General features: G+C 46.0%; 2 protein-coding genes across 4 annotated transcripts in view; one reads left to right on the top strand and one right to left on the bottom strand.

Annotated features, from left to right (window-relative positions):
• The window catches only part of Bcs1 (mitochondrial chaperone BCS1), a 90,221-nt gene that overhangs the window by 58,345 nt on the left and 15,445 nt on the right, over positions 1-16,431 (top strand). The gene's annotated exons all lie outside the window — the stretch shown is intronic.
• Positions 3,535-12,733, bottom strand: LOC142573158 (uncharacterized). The gene has a single exon (XM_075682716.1). The coding sequence runs from the start codon at positions 12,358-12,360 to the stop codon at positions 11,383-11,385; it is 978 nt and encodes a 325-aa protein (XP_075538831.1). The 5' UTR covers positions 12,361-12,733; the 3' UTR covers positions 3,535-11,382.

The raw sequence follows: 16,431 nt of genomic DNA, 5'->3' as shown, positions 1-16,431 counted from the left end.
GGGCTAGTTGGTTAAAGTTCATGTTGAACAGATCTCGAAACGCACCGGCACACAGGCAAAAGGTTACAAAAAAGTAGGCAGGACAATTGTTCCTTTCAGAACCACTGTCTTGTCTGCTTCTGCTTTTTCTTTTTAGCCTTTTGTCTGTGTGCCAGTGCACTTCAAGGTCTGCTCTACATGAGCCTATGTGAAGTACGTTTCTCAAGGCATGCTTCTAAATTAAAGACAAAGGAAAGGAACATGGTTCAACATTTTGAACAAGCCACCCTGGCGCAAGGAGGACTTATTAACAATCATATGTTCTCAAGGTTGCAGCACCGTGTATTGTGGAGCCCACAAAAGCAGCAGCACACTCCTCTTTTCGATGCCTGCAACGTTCCTTTGATAGCTTGGCATGCAATGAATTCCTCTGATGTCCCAGTATTCCGAGCATTGATTTGTCCATCACAACAGTATAGAAGTTAACATAATGCATAGATTTTTTGGTGGTTTACTTCTTGCAGCAAAAGCAGTGCAAAGATAAATTTGGCAAAGCATAAAAAAGTTACTGCTTTTTCAAGGTGGACACAAGCCCTGCTCTTTGCAACTATAGTGGATGCTCTTGGAACCTGCTTTTGTTTTGGTGCAGCAAACAATGAAGCTATAAGTTGGGCACCTGGACAGTGTGTCTTGACATGAATTGCCAATGTGACACAACAGGGGGTATGCATGTAGCATTGCTGATCAAGGAGGCAAGGATTTTTTTCAGAAACACACATATGTTGAGTGAACATCCAAACGAGTGTACCTGGTCATGGGGTTTTGAGCCAAGCACTCTAACCACATGCCACGGTACTTTGCACAAGCAATTACATAATGCTTGTATCGTTTAATAGTCCTTCCATATTGGAAAATGTCCAGAATAAGCAAAATTAATATCGTGGCAAACTTCTATTTCTGTGCGTGTGTGAAGCGAAGAGTTTGTATGAGGTACAGCAAAGAATACTGCAAGGCTATAGTAACGAAGCACATTTAATACAGTGCAGCCTTGAAACGTTACTTGGCAAATTTAAGGAATAAGATGCAAAAAGATTGTTTGAAAGTCAGAGCCTTTGGTAGAGCACCTGTGTAGTTCGACGAGGGACGTTAGTGAACTCAGAACAATGGGGATTCCTGGAGGCATGTGGAACAATGTGCTGCAGATAACGAGGTAGAGGGTTTGGCTTGTTTGCATTATGGTGTCCGTGAGATACAGGAGCTTGGTTTTCGTGTCTAAGCATGTTGTGGAGTTTGGGGCTTGTAACGGCAGTTTGCAGTCACAGACTTGAGGGAAGCAAAGAGTTACTGAAGTCTGTTGCTTTTTTTCTATTTTGACTACGTGGTTTGACATCTCAGGGGCAATAGAGAGGGATATATGTGCAGTCGAACCCACTTATAACAATATTCAAGTGCCATGAAAATTCTGTTGTTATAACCGATAATTATTATAACCGGGTTGCATGAAAAAATCAAAATAGGGGAATGGCAGAGCCGATGTGAGAAAACAATAATGGTGGGGAGGCCATTGCCCCTCCCCACCACCTTCCTCCATCCGGCTGCTGATTATGTTCACTCATGTAAATGCGTCCTGGGTGCTGTGATTGCGTATAACAAGCCACCACTGTCGGCATTAAAGAATGGCACTGCTATAACTGTAAAGAGGTGTCACGGGTGGCAAGCGATATGAGAACACCGTCGAGGCATCGCTTTGGTGGCCACAAAGGGGGCCTTTTAATTAAAAATTGTGAGAAGGCTGCCGTGGCAGCCTGTCAGCTTGAGAAATCCAGAAGAAACGCTTAAGACAGATCACCAGAAGTATCTCGCCATGTACACGTACTTCTCACTAGCTTGCACGAGACTAGCCTATGTCTGTCAGCCTTGCATGCTTTACGCAAAGCTTGCCGACATCCTATTCCAAGGCATCCAGGTGCTCCACGTAGTGCAGTGGAAGGTTTCTTGCGAAAATGAAGCCCTGGAGGGACAAAATCATCTGCCGGGGCTCCAGTGAGGACAACATTGAGGTAGCCTGCCCTACCGCGTCATCGTTGCCATCTGATGCAAGCATGTTCGTGACAATCGTCTCATCGGTTAGAAGCACTTAGTTCCCAAATCTATAGCCGTGCACTTTCTTTTCACCGGCAACAGTGTGCATTGCCGATGATCTGCGGGCAGATCAGCCATCTTCCCTTTCAGCAGCGAGTCAAGTGAGGCTAAGAAACCGTGTGGCCAGGAATGATTTCGACGCAACCAGCAAAGATGGAAGCGCACGATTAAGCTGTTTGCAGAACTGCACTGAATGAGGAGCCAGCGAGCAACATGTGAGCAATCGAGCAATCTGTGAGCGGTGCAGTTGGTGCAGTCCATTCGTGTTTCGGAGGGTGGGGCAGTGTAGAGCTATGGGTGCAGCCAATTTGTGTTCGGAGGGGCGGAAGGGCAACAGGAGAAAGCCATGCGGAGATGGCTGGAAAATGAGCACGCAGCAGCTGTTGGAGCAGCGGCCCATCGTGCAGCGGCTCAAATTTGTTGTTATTGTTAAACTATATTGTTAGAACCAGTATCGTTATAAGTGGGTTCGACTGTAATTTGGTTGCCACTCTAATAAGGGTCTGTATTTTATATGTCTGTGGGCACGTTCCTTGTTTCTCTGTTGTACGTAGCACAAGAAGAAAAAAAGTATTTGAACACTTCTGTGACCCAAGGTCATGGTGAGGCGGTGTAGATTCGGTCAAAGACTGTTAATACTCTTGATCACAGATGGTACTGAGGTACCTCAGCAACTAGCACACACTGGCAGTGTCTACTTTGGTAAAGAAAATGTTTTTACATGTTGAGCGGAGCGGATGTGTTCGCAACTTCTCTGGGTAGCATGCACCCCACGGTCATTTATTGTGGATGAGAAGTGTTTGTGGGAAGTGAGAAGATGCAGTGCTAGCATCAAGAACTGGTTGTGAAGGCTTTTTCAAGTGACACAAGAAAGAAAAATGTATGAAGCAGCACTGTGTGACATGCTCATGTGAGCTTGTATGGCTGATTGACTTCGTTGGTAGTGATGTTAGACGAGTGTTTGACTCAATAGACTATAATGGTGAAGGCACACCTGCACTTGGTTACTTAGAAATGCTAAGCTTGCCAATTCACCTCTTCCAAAAGCTTCTTGGAAGAATGCCCTTAATTCCTATTGTAGAACTACTTTTTATCTCAGTGGTTTATGGTCTACCTAAAGAAAAAGAACAGGCACCAGCTTCGGTGACACATCTAGCTTCATTCATATATTTGAGTCAAGCAGGCAGCTCAAGTCGGGCCTCTCAGTGTGCTTGCAAGACAAGCGCTGCTGTATGCAATTATGGAAGCTATTTAGGTTTGGGCTTGTGAATGTACAACGCAGCCACAAAAGCCATGACATGCCCACACCACACTAAGTAATTGGTGCAAAATGTGTGCAAGATGGGCTGATGTGTGAATGTGGGTGTCATTGAAAGCTATGTACAAACAGAAATGAGTACTCATGAGAAAGTGTACAGAAGAATATCACATTGTTGCATGGCAGGATTTAAATACATATATGCAAAATCTCCAGAAACACCATCAGACTACTTCACATACACCTTGTTCACTGGTTCATTCGGCATGCACACCAGAAGTTCGACACTGGGCACAGAGCTACACAGTACTTGCACACCTAGGATGCGAGTAAATCGGTGTGATTGGCCAAGGTTGCGGTCTACCAGCCTCTTTATCCATTGCATTTTCTTTCAGGTGTGAAAAATACATTGCTGAAACTGTGGACCATCAGTGTGAATAGCAGACGCAGCATTTTCTATAGTGGCAACCCATTCTCTGTTGCTAGATGCCATCTAATAGCGCAAAACGTGCACCTCAGCTCTCAACTGGCCACCAGTACAATTTTCTGTCACATGATCACAAGGTGTGCGAAATGCCTGGCAGTGGTTGTACATGTTTATCACAGGTGGAGCAGGAACAATTGTAAGATATCTGTGCATTAGTAGAATGCTTTGCCTGAAGTGATTTGTGCCCACCTGTGCACTGCACATCGCTGCAAACATTGGATTGTTCCATTGTGAAGTCACATATCTGCCACGCGAAAACTGCTCAATCTGCAAATGTGGCTGAAAGGCTGTGGTTGTAGTGGTCATTGCTGTCCTTGGGTGCCTGGATGCCGTGTCCAGCTAGGCTATCTGAAACAAAGCTCCTTTCAGGAATACACTGTTGGTGCTTATAGAAACATACAAAGGTTCTGAACATATTGCACATCTGCCTTTCTTGGATTTGATGGCACTCTGAACATGACACAAAGATGTATTGCTCCATATTGTTCATTTGGTAGACATTTCATTGTGGCCAGTGTAGCTGAATGTAATCTTGTCAAGCCTGCCTTTCTTTGTACACAGAACTTCTTTTCAAAAAGCCTGAACTGGCATAACACAACACAAGTGAAAACAAAATGATGGGTACTTTGCTTGCTCGGGTTTTTCAAAGCACATGAACTAGACCAATCTCTGGCCCTTCCAAGAAACTTCCTCCACTAGTACCATAGTTTCATGGATACAATAACCATGGTTGGGTTGAACTTCAATTACAGCCTGCTGCTGTAATTCGTTGTTAGGTGATAAGCTAAACCACGCTTGAATGTAAAGTTACCGTAGTTATTAAAAATAACTACAGTTAGGAGATGAGTTCAACTGTAGTCATAACCATGGTTAGAGTAACTAGGGCGCAAGTTGCACAGGTGCTGACAATGGAGAAGGTGTCCATGTGCTGTCTAGGCCATAGTACTTGTCAAGGATTTTATCGAAAACAGTGCATGGATGTCACTACTTCCTGCATACTGCACCCATTGGTGGAACAGCAGTCTGGTTAAAGGAACACCAAAGGGAAATGGCTACCTTTGTCTAGACATGCAACAGATGAATCTCTCCAGAACCCATTATGCATTTCTCCATAGAGGCAGGTGACCTATAGGCAGACAGAATCAAAGTAGCACTTCCCTTGAAGAATGTGGCTGTTGCTGTATTTTGGTCCCTGTGCAACGAAGACATACGTGTCTGAGTCGAGTTGCATGTACAGCACAGTCATTTTTTTTGTTGAGAGTTTAACTAGCCTTTGATACATTTCCAGTCATCGTGGATGTGTCATTGATTATCAGTTTCACATATATATCCCTTTTAGAGCACAATTGACCAAAGCAGCACATGTGATCAAAAGAATGACAGACTACCCATCACTAATTTCATGCTGCTTAATTCCAAGCACATGCATAGATTGTCCAGCACTTTAGTAAGGCATAATACTGCATCATGAAACCGCTCTAAAAATAATTGGTCAAGAATACAGTTGTGGTGCAAGCATCCCAAGGTGGTGGTGTCATCTGTCTTTTGTTTTTATGTAGTTTTTGGCACTAAGCTTTCACTTTTCGTAAACATTGCCTCTATTGGCAAATGTGTGATCTTCCAATCTACCTAATATTTTACTCTCTTGGCCCATGTGGATGTTGTATTTGGCATCACCTTAATTTATGTCCAGCGCACCACAAAAGCCTTTTCCCCAGTGACCTTCTGCTGCCCGACTCTTGTGTAAGCTCACTGCATTCTATGCCTGCAAGTTTCCTGAACTCCAGCTAATCCTCTACTGCCGCTGACTTAACCTTCGTGTGACACCCATTCTGCTACTCCAATAGACAACCATCTAGTCCCTACAGACCTGGCCGCGTCCATTTACAGTCGAGCGCCTCTTCAACGAAATGACCTAGGTAAAGAAGGAATAGTTCTGCCCCGATTCTATTGTGTAGTGCATGACCTTTACAACAAAGTGATGTGTATAACAAATGATTGTGGAGGCCCCAAACACTTCATATAAAGGAATTTGACCGTATTCCTCTTGGTCTCAAAACTGCCGGCTAGCTGTGTACTTGATATTACCAGATAAGAAGATAGTTCTATGAATTGTTAGCCACATAGTTCTTTTCATTCCATCCCTCCTTGTGAGGTCCTTAGCATCTTTCCGAGTGTCCTTTCCTGTTGTTCAAGTGTCCCCTTATCATGTACTGGATATTGTAAAACGGCAAGAAGCATTCTCCTGTGGGAATTTAGCCTTCAAAAGCATTCAGTACAGTAGTAATAGAGATACAAGGAGATATGAACTTTTGAAAGACAGTCAGTGACCTAGCAAGACATTTTTTTTTCAGGGGGGGGGGAGGCATGTGCCTGGTGTGCCCCCCTCCCTGGTTATGCCACTTATGAAAATGCTGGCAAGAGCGATTCCCACTGCACAGACATTCTCTCACATTTTTCCCATTCCTTTTCTCTTATTGAAGTCAAACACGCAAGAAAATGAAATGGCCACCAGGCCTTTCTTTTTTTCTTTGCTTTTGCTACATGTCGTGGAGTTGACAACCAAGCATCCATGCTTATACCGTAGTGACACCAGTGTGTGCGTGAAGGACATCTAGGAACAGTCAGCACGTGTGCAATAGAAAAAGTTGAGACAAGCAGGAGTGGCGCAATACAGGTGATAGTATGTACTGTACATGGGCTTCTTTAAAGCATACAAACGAAACACAGCTCAGTGACCAGACCGTGCATGCACGTAGCACATCCTTCCAGATATTATTGCCTCTCAACCTCCTGCAACTCTAAAGCTGAATCTGCTGTCGGGATTTACCAGCTCAGGTGATGATGAGATCAGCCACTTTTGCTAGAAATTCATGCTGCATTTGTGGCTTACGTGGTTGTAACATTTCTTAGATACAACGATCATGACTGCATGATCTAAGCACCAGGCAATGTCTGAAAATGATGAGGAATACATTCTTTGAAGTGTTTCTCCCATGTCCTCCTCCTGCTTGTGTTCGTGTGTTATTCACCATGCTCGGACAATCGTACCTTCGCTATGCACCAGCTTACCCAGCAAACCACCCTACTTGAAATAATTGTGGCTTGCCATCAAGACGTTTGGTTTTGTTCGTTTTCTTGTTGACATTGCGAAGCAGCAACAGTAAATCAGTTTTTTGCCTGGCATTCCATGCACAGAAGAACCCTGTTGACTATGCGTTGCATCTTCCTGGTCACACAGTCATAGTGCGAAGCCCAAAGACTCACGTGCATTGTATTCCAGTAGCACAATGTTCCTGCATTTTAAGCTGCATCTTGAACAATGTAGTCGTGCAGAACACAGAGTTTTTTGCATGCACAAACAATCTATTGAATGAATGAATGGGCCACATTTACTGCTAGATTCCCAGCAGCATAGCATATCACAGAGGCAATAGCCTACCAACTACTCATGGTAGCACAGTGTTATCTTCACTATAACTGTCCTCAGTTAGTAGCTGTTGTAAGCCGGATGTGTATAGTCATGTTGTCAACAACATCACTCTGAGCTCTTGTAAGCCTTGAATGCTACCTTCAATGAGATGAACCTTCCCAGGTGAAAACTGTACTGCATTCATTTGTTCTGGCTAGGGGTGTACAAATAGCAGTTTCTTAAGACCAAATTGAATATGAATAGTGCCAGAAACGAATAGAATAATAATTTGTGGATAATGTACTGTCAACCACAAAAGTTTACAGGACGCAGGATCTGCCAAGAAGCTGAATTCTCGCGAAGCGTAGTCACACAGCACTGAATAAAATGTTCCAGCATGTAGTAGCCTTCGCCACCTACACAGTGATTCATTAAATACGAGGTGTCATGCCTTAACAGTGCAGGAATTCACATTTGAAGGGGAAACTGCATCCCATAAACTTTTGCTGTTGACTGTACTTCGCACCTCTAATATAAAAAAATCTTCCCATCCTGGTATTCATAACATTATAAAGTTGCTGCCATTACACTGCACATTATAAAGCATGCTTTATAAAAGTACGAAGAGACCGTTGGGAACAACTAAGCAGATTGTCCATGAACTTTGGGCTCTTAACAGCTTACAGTCATGCATTATCATAAAACCATTACCGTTATCGGAAAAGTAACCTTGCAGGCCTGCTAATATCTGTGTACACCTTTGCGACCAACCCATCAATGCGTGCCGTCTGCAGCGATAGCAGAATGAAAGAAAAAGCATGTTTTGTCTTGTTCAAATGGCCGCGGCAGATAGTGCCACTATTGTACAAAGTATGCTGCAATAAAACGTATTGTGTCTTAATTCGATGAGAAGACACAGGTGCTGCGTCTATAAATAGCACCAAACAATACCCACTTATGAATGCCGCGTCTACATGTTTTAATGCAAGGAATTGTGTTTAGCGGAAAAAATCTGCCTGTCTGAGGATGCAGCATGCTCTAGTATATGTGTCTGTTGTGGATGGGATGAAAGCTATTGCATTTTTGCTTCAGTTAATGTTTGATCATGTACAATTGATGATGTAAAGTATTAAAAAAATATTAAGGTTCTTGAATAGCAAGTATTTAAGGACCTAACCGAATAGGACAATATTGAGGTTGTTATTAGAAAGCATGAAACATTCGCACACCTGCAATTTTAACGACTCCTGACTCATCCACTTTTTCTCTGTGGTTCCACGAAAACACACCAACGGCAACCTACTTCAAATATTTAGCATTGGCTGCGTAGAACTTCCGGCAGCGGGTTACATTGTGAATTGCAGCAGCATGATGTTGGGCTAGTTGGTTTAAGGAAAACCTGGTAGACAGTGCAGGCCGCAGGAGAAGCAGGACTCATACTTTACGTCGCGACGTTAATTGTTGTAGTTCTACATTTTAGTGCACCGAAGCATTCTGCGAGCTGTACGTAATATCTGCTACTGATGTAGCTGACCACACTTATAGTACATAACTTTCTTGTTATGAATGGTACAAGACTGAGAGCTCGGTTGTCAGCAGCCATTCTAACCTGTGCAGGTTCCACCCTGAGCAAAAGTATACACTGAACAGGGATTCCAGAATAAAGCAAATTTTTTTTCTTTGCCTATGATTGTAACTTGAAATTGAGCACTGCAGTCCAGACTTGGCATTGCGAACTTTCCAATGCACACATGAATTACCTGCGTCTGAATCATAAATGGGTTCTTTTCTTTAAGCGAGTCCGTGTACTTTTGCCAGAAGATTAAAAGCCACTACCTGTTTTACTGTACACACCACTGGGTCAAGTAATGCAACATTTGGGGGCGGGGGGAGGGGTTATTCTGTAAGAGTCCACCTAGTGGACTGTCTATTTCAGCCGCTGCTGATTGGATGCAGCTGTACGAGAGAGGAGGAGACGACAAGTCCCTGCCAATCAGCAGCGGCCGAAATGGACAGTCCGCTAGGTGGACTCTTACAGAATACCTCCCCCTGCATGGCTTTAACAATTGCTGGCCTTTGCAGAGTCAAGCGTACCACGGTAGCCCAGCAGCATTTCTTATCACTCACAAAGCAGCGTTGAAACTTTGTTTTTATGCTAGCAAATATGAATGAGGACTTTGTGCTTAGCAGTGCTTTATTTTCATTTAAATATCAGAACAAGTTTGCATTTTTTGGCCTGCACGATTCAATAAAGCATTCACCATTTCTGGTTGCCTGCTTTGTGGGGGAAAATTTAAAACCACCATCAAACGTGCACCCTGCCTTCAAAGAAGTGAGTTTGTGGTCGAAACGTGGACTGTCTTTGCAAAGACCAGATGTGACATTAAAGAGACTATGCCCAACGTGTTATTGCAATGCAGACCAATAAATGTTGAAAATCTGAGTGAAAGCAGTGGCAGCAATAGTAAGTGCTAAGTCTTCTTTTTTTATGTTAGACTAAAACTGCAGGTTGCAGTACATTGTCTGTCACCCCATCCTAGAGCACAGGAGTGATAAGGTCATGGCTGCTGCTCTGAAACACTATCCAGTGTAGCTGAGACAATGGCAGGCTAGCGGCTGCTGGCCTGCCATGTCAGCACACACTGACATTGCACTTTTGCAGCCATTGCTTCTCTGCAAACCTGCTTTGCATCAGGCATGTCTTGCCACTAGTCCTGTTGCAATGCAAATGTGTACCGTGTTGTCACACATGTGTAAGTGCTTGCAGCAGCAGTCTGTGTTGGATCACACAAGAAGTGTGGACAGCAGTAGGCTGGCCACGATGCAAGATGTGCTTGGAAGGAATGACTCCTACAGCAGCCTCCGTCGATAGAAAATGATCGGGACTCCCATCACCTAGGCAGCGGTGGTACATACTGCGCTCACTATGACCTGCTTGAGTGTTTCTGGCACTAATTCTTAAAGAACTATTTGCACATAAATTTTGCATTTTGCTGTAGATAGGTAAAAACAGTATGCTACCGGAATTCCTTGAATGTGCAACAAATTGTTACTCATATCGCCTAGTAAAGCGACTTGCTGAAAACACGTGCCAAAAGGAGTGAAACTTAATGGCACTGGGTGTGTTGACAAAGGCCTCGAATCACAAGAATTGGAGGTAGTGGAAACACGGTACCAAAAACCGCTGATGCATACATCAGTCAGCCTGGTGTGTGGTTGCAAGCCATACTATGGTGGCTGCGTCACCAAAGCAGGGCAAGCATCACGTCCGGCATTTTTTTTTTTTTTCTTTCACTTGGTGCTCTTCCGCATTTGTCACTCCCACTTTCCACCACTCCCAACCAGTACTTCTGGTTTTCTGAGGAGCCCGTCATCGCACCTGCAGCCATGCTCCATTTAGTTCACGTTTTGAAGTTGTCACTTAAATGATGGTATAGTTCGTAATTTGGTGCATGCCTGAGAATGAAGTCTCATGCTGTTATTACGGCACATCTGTAGAGTATAATAAAGCATTTCTTGCTTTATTAAACCACACAAACATTCTTTTGTCAGTACTCCTTCAAAATTTTACATAGAGAACATGCACAGTTGCATTGTCGCACACAGCTTAATCTCATAAGTCTGATTTGCCAAATACTGAGAGAGTTGCATCTTCTTGTGCTGAGAATGGGTTAGGGAACATCATGCTATTCTTTCCTTGTGCAGGTCGAGCCACAAAGCTACGTTTTGTGGCTCGACACCTGCACAGCCACCAGCTGAGAGTGTTGGAGTGAAAACTTGATCTATGAAAACCCGGGATTGTATTCTAGTTTGATCACTCCAGAGCGAGTTGATCGGCGGTGACTCACTGGGTGTCGCGTTGCGCAAGACTATTCCCAAAAGTTATTCACCGAGAATTTCGGACTGTGTCATCGAGCGGCGAGAGCAGTGACTGGGTACCCATCCGCAGTCACTGCTCGTGAACACGGTCCTGCTCGATCCGTGGATAAGCACCACGCCACCGAGGCAGCGGAAGGGCGGCCTCGACGCTGTGCCGGGCACCGGCCCGCTCGGTTCGGAACGGCGTCGCACACCGAAGCAGCACTGTCGCGCACAGCGAGTTGGCTAAGTGAACAGGAAGGCCATCTGGCGCGGCTTGAGGCGGCCCTGGCCGTGCGTGACGCGCAGGTGCGTGCGCAGGTCCCCGGGCCAGCTGAACGTCTTGAGGCACAGCGTGCACTGGTGTTTGTGCCGGTAGGGCCGGTGCATGAGCATGTGCCGCTTCAAGTTGCCCTTGGTCGAGAACACGCGCGAGCACACACTGCACACGGGCGGGCGGTCGTCCGCTGCGGCGGCCGCGCCGCCGTCCGGCGCCGGAGGCAGCAGCAGGGGCTCCCGCTGATGTTGGTGGTGGTGAGCGGCCACGGCGGGCACCCAGTTGGTCTTGTCGTCCGAGTACGAGTGGTCGAAAGTGCGTCGGCTCGCGGGTGCCGGCGGCTTGGCTGCCGGTCGCGCCTTGGGCGCCGCGGCTGCCGGCTCGGGGCTCTCTGGTGTCTCGGCAGTCAGCGGCTCGCTCGGCTCGTCGTGGTGTCGCGGTGCCGCGGGCTGTTGCAACGGCGGCGGCGGCGTCCGCTGTTTGCGTTTGGGCAGCCGGGCGGCCGAACCCCTGACGCCGCTGGACGCCGGCTGCTGCGCCTGCGACGGGTGCCCCCCTTCGTCCGAACAGGGGTTCTCGCCGGCCACCTCGGCTAGGCCGCGTACCTGGAGAAGCTCGGCCGTACGCAGCAGCGCCGGCAGATGGTCCTGCGCGACGTTCACTTCGCCCCGGTACATGAACTCGAGCAGGGTGCGCAGGTCGGCCTCGCGCGTCTGGCTCATGATGACCACCGGGTGCGCGCACGGGTTGCGTTCGAACAGCGCCTCGAAGAAGGGGCTGCACGCTGCCAGCACCAGCTTGTGCGCCTTCATGCTGACGCCTTCCTCGCAGACGAGCGTCACGTCAACAAACGCGTCGCGGCTACGCAGCTCCTCGTACACCGACACCAAGCTGCCGTGATGCTGGTTCCACTTCAGGCAGAAGTGCTGCGCCGTCAGGCCACCCATCGTCCGCCGCCGCGGGTTCTGTTTGGCGATCTCAACGTCCTCGTGCTCGAAGTTTTTTCGCACTCGTAGCTGACGTTCAATATTGATGCTGAGATGTCCCTTCTTGCGCTTCTCTCGACTGCTTGCACTTTCCACTGATGGCGATGTCGATTCGATCTGATCCGATGCGCACGATGGTGGTGTTGCTGCTAATATTTAGACGAGCGCACGGTGTAAGATGGTCACGAAGGTCTGGCAGAGATCGCAACTATAAATAAAGCAACGTACGCTAACACAAAAATGACAACGAAGAGCACCCTTCACAAGTCTTAATGAGAGGAATTAAGCGCCACCGATCATGGAGAAACCGGCCGCCCGCCTTCAGACGCGCTGAATGAGCTGCGCAACCCCAGTTCACTCAAATTAATTGCATGAGAGCGTCAACAGAGGGGATTGTCGCATTGCAGCGAACGCTCGAGGCTATTAATGAAGTTTGTAACAGTAAATAAATAAAAACGGGTTTCGGGGCGAGCGGGGGGGGGGGGGGGGGGTGACGTGGACAAATAAGACTTGAGTTTCGCATTGCCTCTGAGGTTACAGATGCTACCTCGGAGGCCATGTTTTTAGCTCACTACGATGTCTTTTTTATTCCTCGACTTTCCAAACTCAAACACTCGAAAAGATGTTATCTCTACTACATCAAACTTGGAGCGCCAAATGTTTGGATGGCTACGGGCCTACTTCTATAGGCCTATTAGTTTCAGTGAGCCAGATAATACCTAATGTTGCTTACTTAAAGCACATAATTTAAAACTCACGGCTCGTGTAAACGCCTTAAATGGGACCATTTCAGGTAATAAATAAATAAATAAATAAATAAATGAGGCAGAATTTAGACATATGCTTTATGAGCAGGAAGCATGATTGGTGGGCAAGACATGCGCGTATTCATTTTTCCATAGCCGAAGTAAACAACAAAAGACAAGAAAGAAAAAAGAAGCATTATTATGTTGCTGGATACCTGTCTTCAACTTTTACCATCACAGGGCTGGTGTGGCGCCATCCTGTCTCTGACGAATTTGTGGAAAAAGACGAGACTGTGGATAATTTTTTCTGATTCTGCTGCCTGTTTTCTTCTTTAATGAAGAACATTTTATAATGACAGTTTGGACAACTTGGTTTGAAACAGAGGTTCCTACAATTACCAGAGGGAACTGTGGTGCTGTGATCATTCAGCCACCATGGGATTGATGCGTATGATGGGTAGTACATGGATTTGTCTATTCTTCATGCTTGGAACTTCACACGTTCTTGTGGCTTTGTTTATCACGCTTTATCTGGGCCTAAATTGCACTAAATTTCAAAGAAATTTATGATTTTATTTAAAGCAGAAGTTAACAAGACTCTGCTAACAAGCATAGTCGCTGCTGATTGCAGTGATTCCACTTGTCCATGCGTTCGTGGCATAATTGTTTCTATATCGGGCTTCTATGCTAGAGGTCCTGTGTTCAAATCCTGTCATCGGGCAAGTTTAATAATGTTTATTTAATTGATTATAATGCAGTATTTTATGAAAACTGATTACCTTGCAATGTCACGAAGCCATTTACAGCCAGAACGACAAAGTTTAGACAAATCCATGTACCACCCATTGTTCCCATGCTGACTGGACTGCCCTCTTGCAGCTTCCATAGAGACTAATGCTGTAATTCGCTCAAGTAATTGTATGAAACTCTATGGTGAAGGCTACAGCGGAGCAACAACACTACACCTACCGAGCGTTATGGGGTGCACAGTTCAAATTTGATTTTGGATGTTCACATAGACCTCACTACTTGCGATTTTGGCACCTATGATGCACCAAACTCAGTTGTCCTCAGTGAGTCACAGTGCGTTCAGCCAGTGAACTCATTGTGGTGGCATCGGTATCTACTCTACCTGTGGCAGTCTGTACTTACATGGAACTTTAGTGAGTTGCCTTGCCCATGATAGGGCTGGAGCGCGAGCTCGTGCTCAGATGCTGCAGTCAAGCCTTGCTACGTGGTGCTTACCGGCTTTGTCCTGCACCGGCTTGGCCGACAGATAGTAGCCGCATCCAACTTGCATATATTGAAGCACTATCAGTAGCCCATTACCAAGCGAAATCTCCCAAGGCGTCTGAACAGGGTCGACCAGGAGTGAGTGCGCACTGGCAAACATACATGTTGTTCGACTTTAAGTTTTACCATGTAGTTCGAGGCTGGTTGAGTGTTGAAATCCAGTAAAAAATTATTGCAACCCGATGGCTACGACCATAGTGTACTAGAATAGTGGTAGTGGGCCGAGGGGGAGGTGCGGGCAATGCACGCACATGAAGCAGAAAATTTAGAAAATCTTTGCGGCCGTGAGGTGGCGCTATGGAGCCTTTCACCTGGGGCTTGCCTTGCCACCGCCACACTCACGCATTGGCCACCGCCTGTACTCATCCATGTATTTGTGTTGTTCTGGGTTTTGTGCGTGCATTTGTTACTTCATGTGCAGTTTTTATCTGACCAATGAGGTGACATGATGAAGCCTCGTCAGAAGAACTGCTTCGCTCCCAGTTGCAGAACTGGCCATAGTGGCGTGAAGAATGCACCAAAGTTGTTTGGTGTGCCTGAGGACGATGAAAGGCACTGTGTTCGGAATCAGAACCTTCACCGTGCTGATAAGCCCCTGCAGCTGACTGACGCTGTGTGTGAGCTACAGGTTCAAAGAAAAGCAAGTGCTTCAAGACTACGTTTAAGTCATTGATGGAGACCCAGTACGGATACCATGTGGGAAGCCTTCGCTTTCACCGGACGCAGTACCGACCATTCTTCTGAACGTTCCTTAGTACCTGTCGAAGGTGGCAGTACGCGAAAGCCCTTCAAGAAAAAAGGTGTGCAGAACATGCAGTGTGTGGCTCGTCTAAGAAACCTTGCTTGCTATTCGATGAGCTTGAAGTGGATGGGCCAGCAATCGACGTGCAGTACATGCCATTTCATTTATGGAATGTGCTTCAACTTACAGAGCAGTCGGCTGTTCACAAATTTCCTGACTATGGTGGTCCTGCTTACTTTCATGCCTCTTTTAACAGTGATTCTCACACTGTCATGATTGAAAAGACTGTTTTCATGAACTCAGAAAGTACACAAAGCGACGTTGTCTGCCCGACGTATGTTTGCCGCACGTTAATATCAGAACCACTTCCGCACGCCATGGAAGAAGCGAAATAGGTGCTGCATGACTCTTTTACTTCCTCTTTTACAGCGAAGCTATCTATCGCTAGGATCACGGGATTTCTTCGTGGCATAATGCCGACAGAAAACTATCATCATCTATGACTCATAGCTCCATAAGTCAGAAGCTACAAGCACTCACCTAAGTGACGCAAACAGTGCATACATTCTCTGAAATCACGCATATGACATACAGAACAGCATGTGTTTCAATAAAGAACTAGCTCAGTACAAGCATCCGAACCATGTGCCTAAGTGATGATAAGGCACTTCTGCGCCTACATGCAATGCGAAGCACGTAGCGCCCCCTGCATATGTTTCTTGGTAAAGATTACCATGGCACAAGCTGCTGCATCGACGGCAGCTCGACTGTTGCATACGAAGCAGGGAGTGACGTAACTACACTTTCATACATAGAATAAGAACTCGCCTAGCAACTGATTTGTGTTGTGACACGCACATATAATGAGGAATCCTGAAGAACGGCATGCATACGAGGTGTGGCGAATTTATCTTCTCTCTGGCCCACTCTTTGTAGGTGTGTGAAGTAGTGGCGCAAGCCAAGTTGCAGGCCGTCGAAACTTAACAATTAGGTAAAGTCAATGTGAATGTCACCACGTGAATAATTTCAACCTATGTCGTAATGGGTAATTGTTCTAGTTGTCATTGCAGCTTCGATGTCCGACCACCCTTACAGCGTGGATTGGAGTCCATTTTTTATGTGTAAATAAAGCACTCTCTGCAGAACTAAACCTGTGTGTGCGCTTAATGTTTTCTTTTCAGTGCAGGTTCTGATAAGCCAGTCGTGCCACCGGCACGTGCTTGGACTCGCGTGTACCAATAAAATTTTTTG

The sequence above is a fragment of the Dermacentor variabilis genome, chromosome 2, assembly GCF_050947875.1.
Source record: "Dermacentor variabilis isolate Ectoservices chromosome 2, ASM5094787v1, whole genome shotgun sequence".
In the NCBI taxonomy this organism is placed as follows: domain Eukaryota; kingdom Metazoa; phylum Arthropoda; class Arachnida; order Ixodida; family Ixodidae; genus Dermacentor; species Dermacentor variabilis.
The sequence above is the reverse complement of the archived record's forward strand: the minus strand, read 5'-3'. Positions and strand labels throughout refer to the sequence as shown.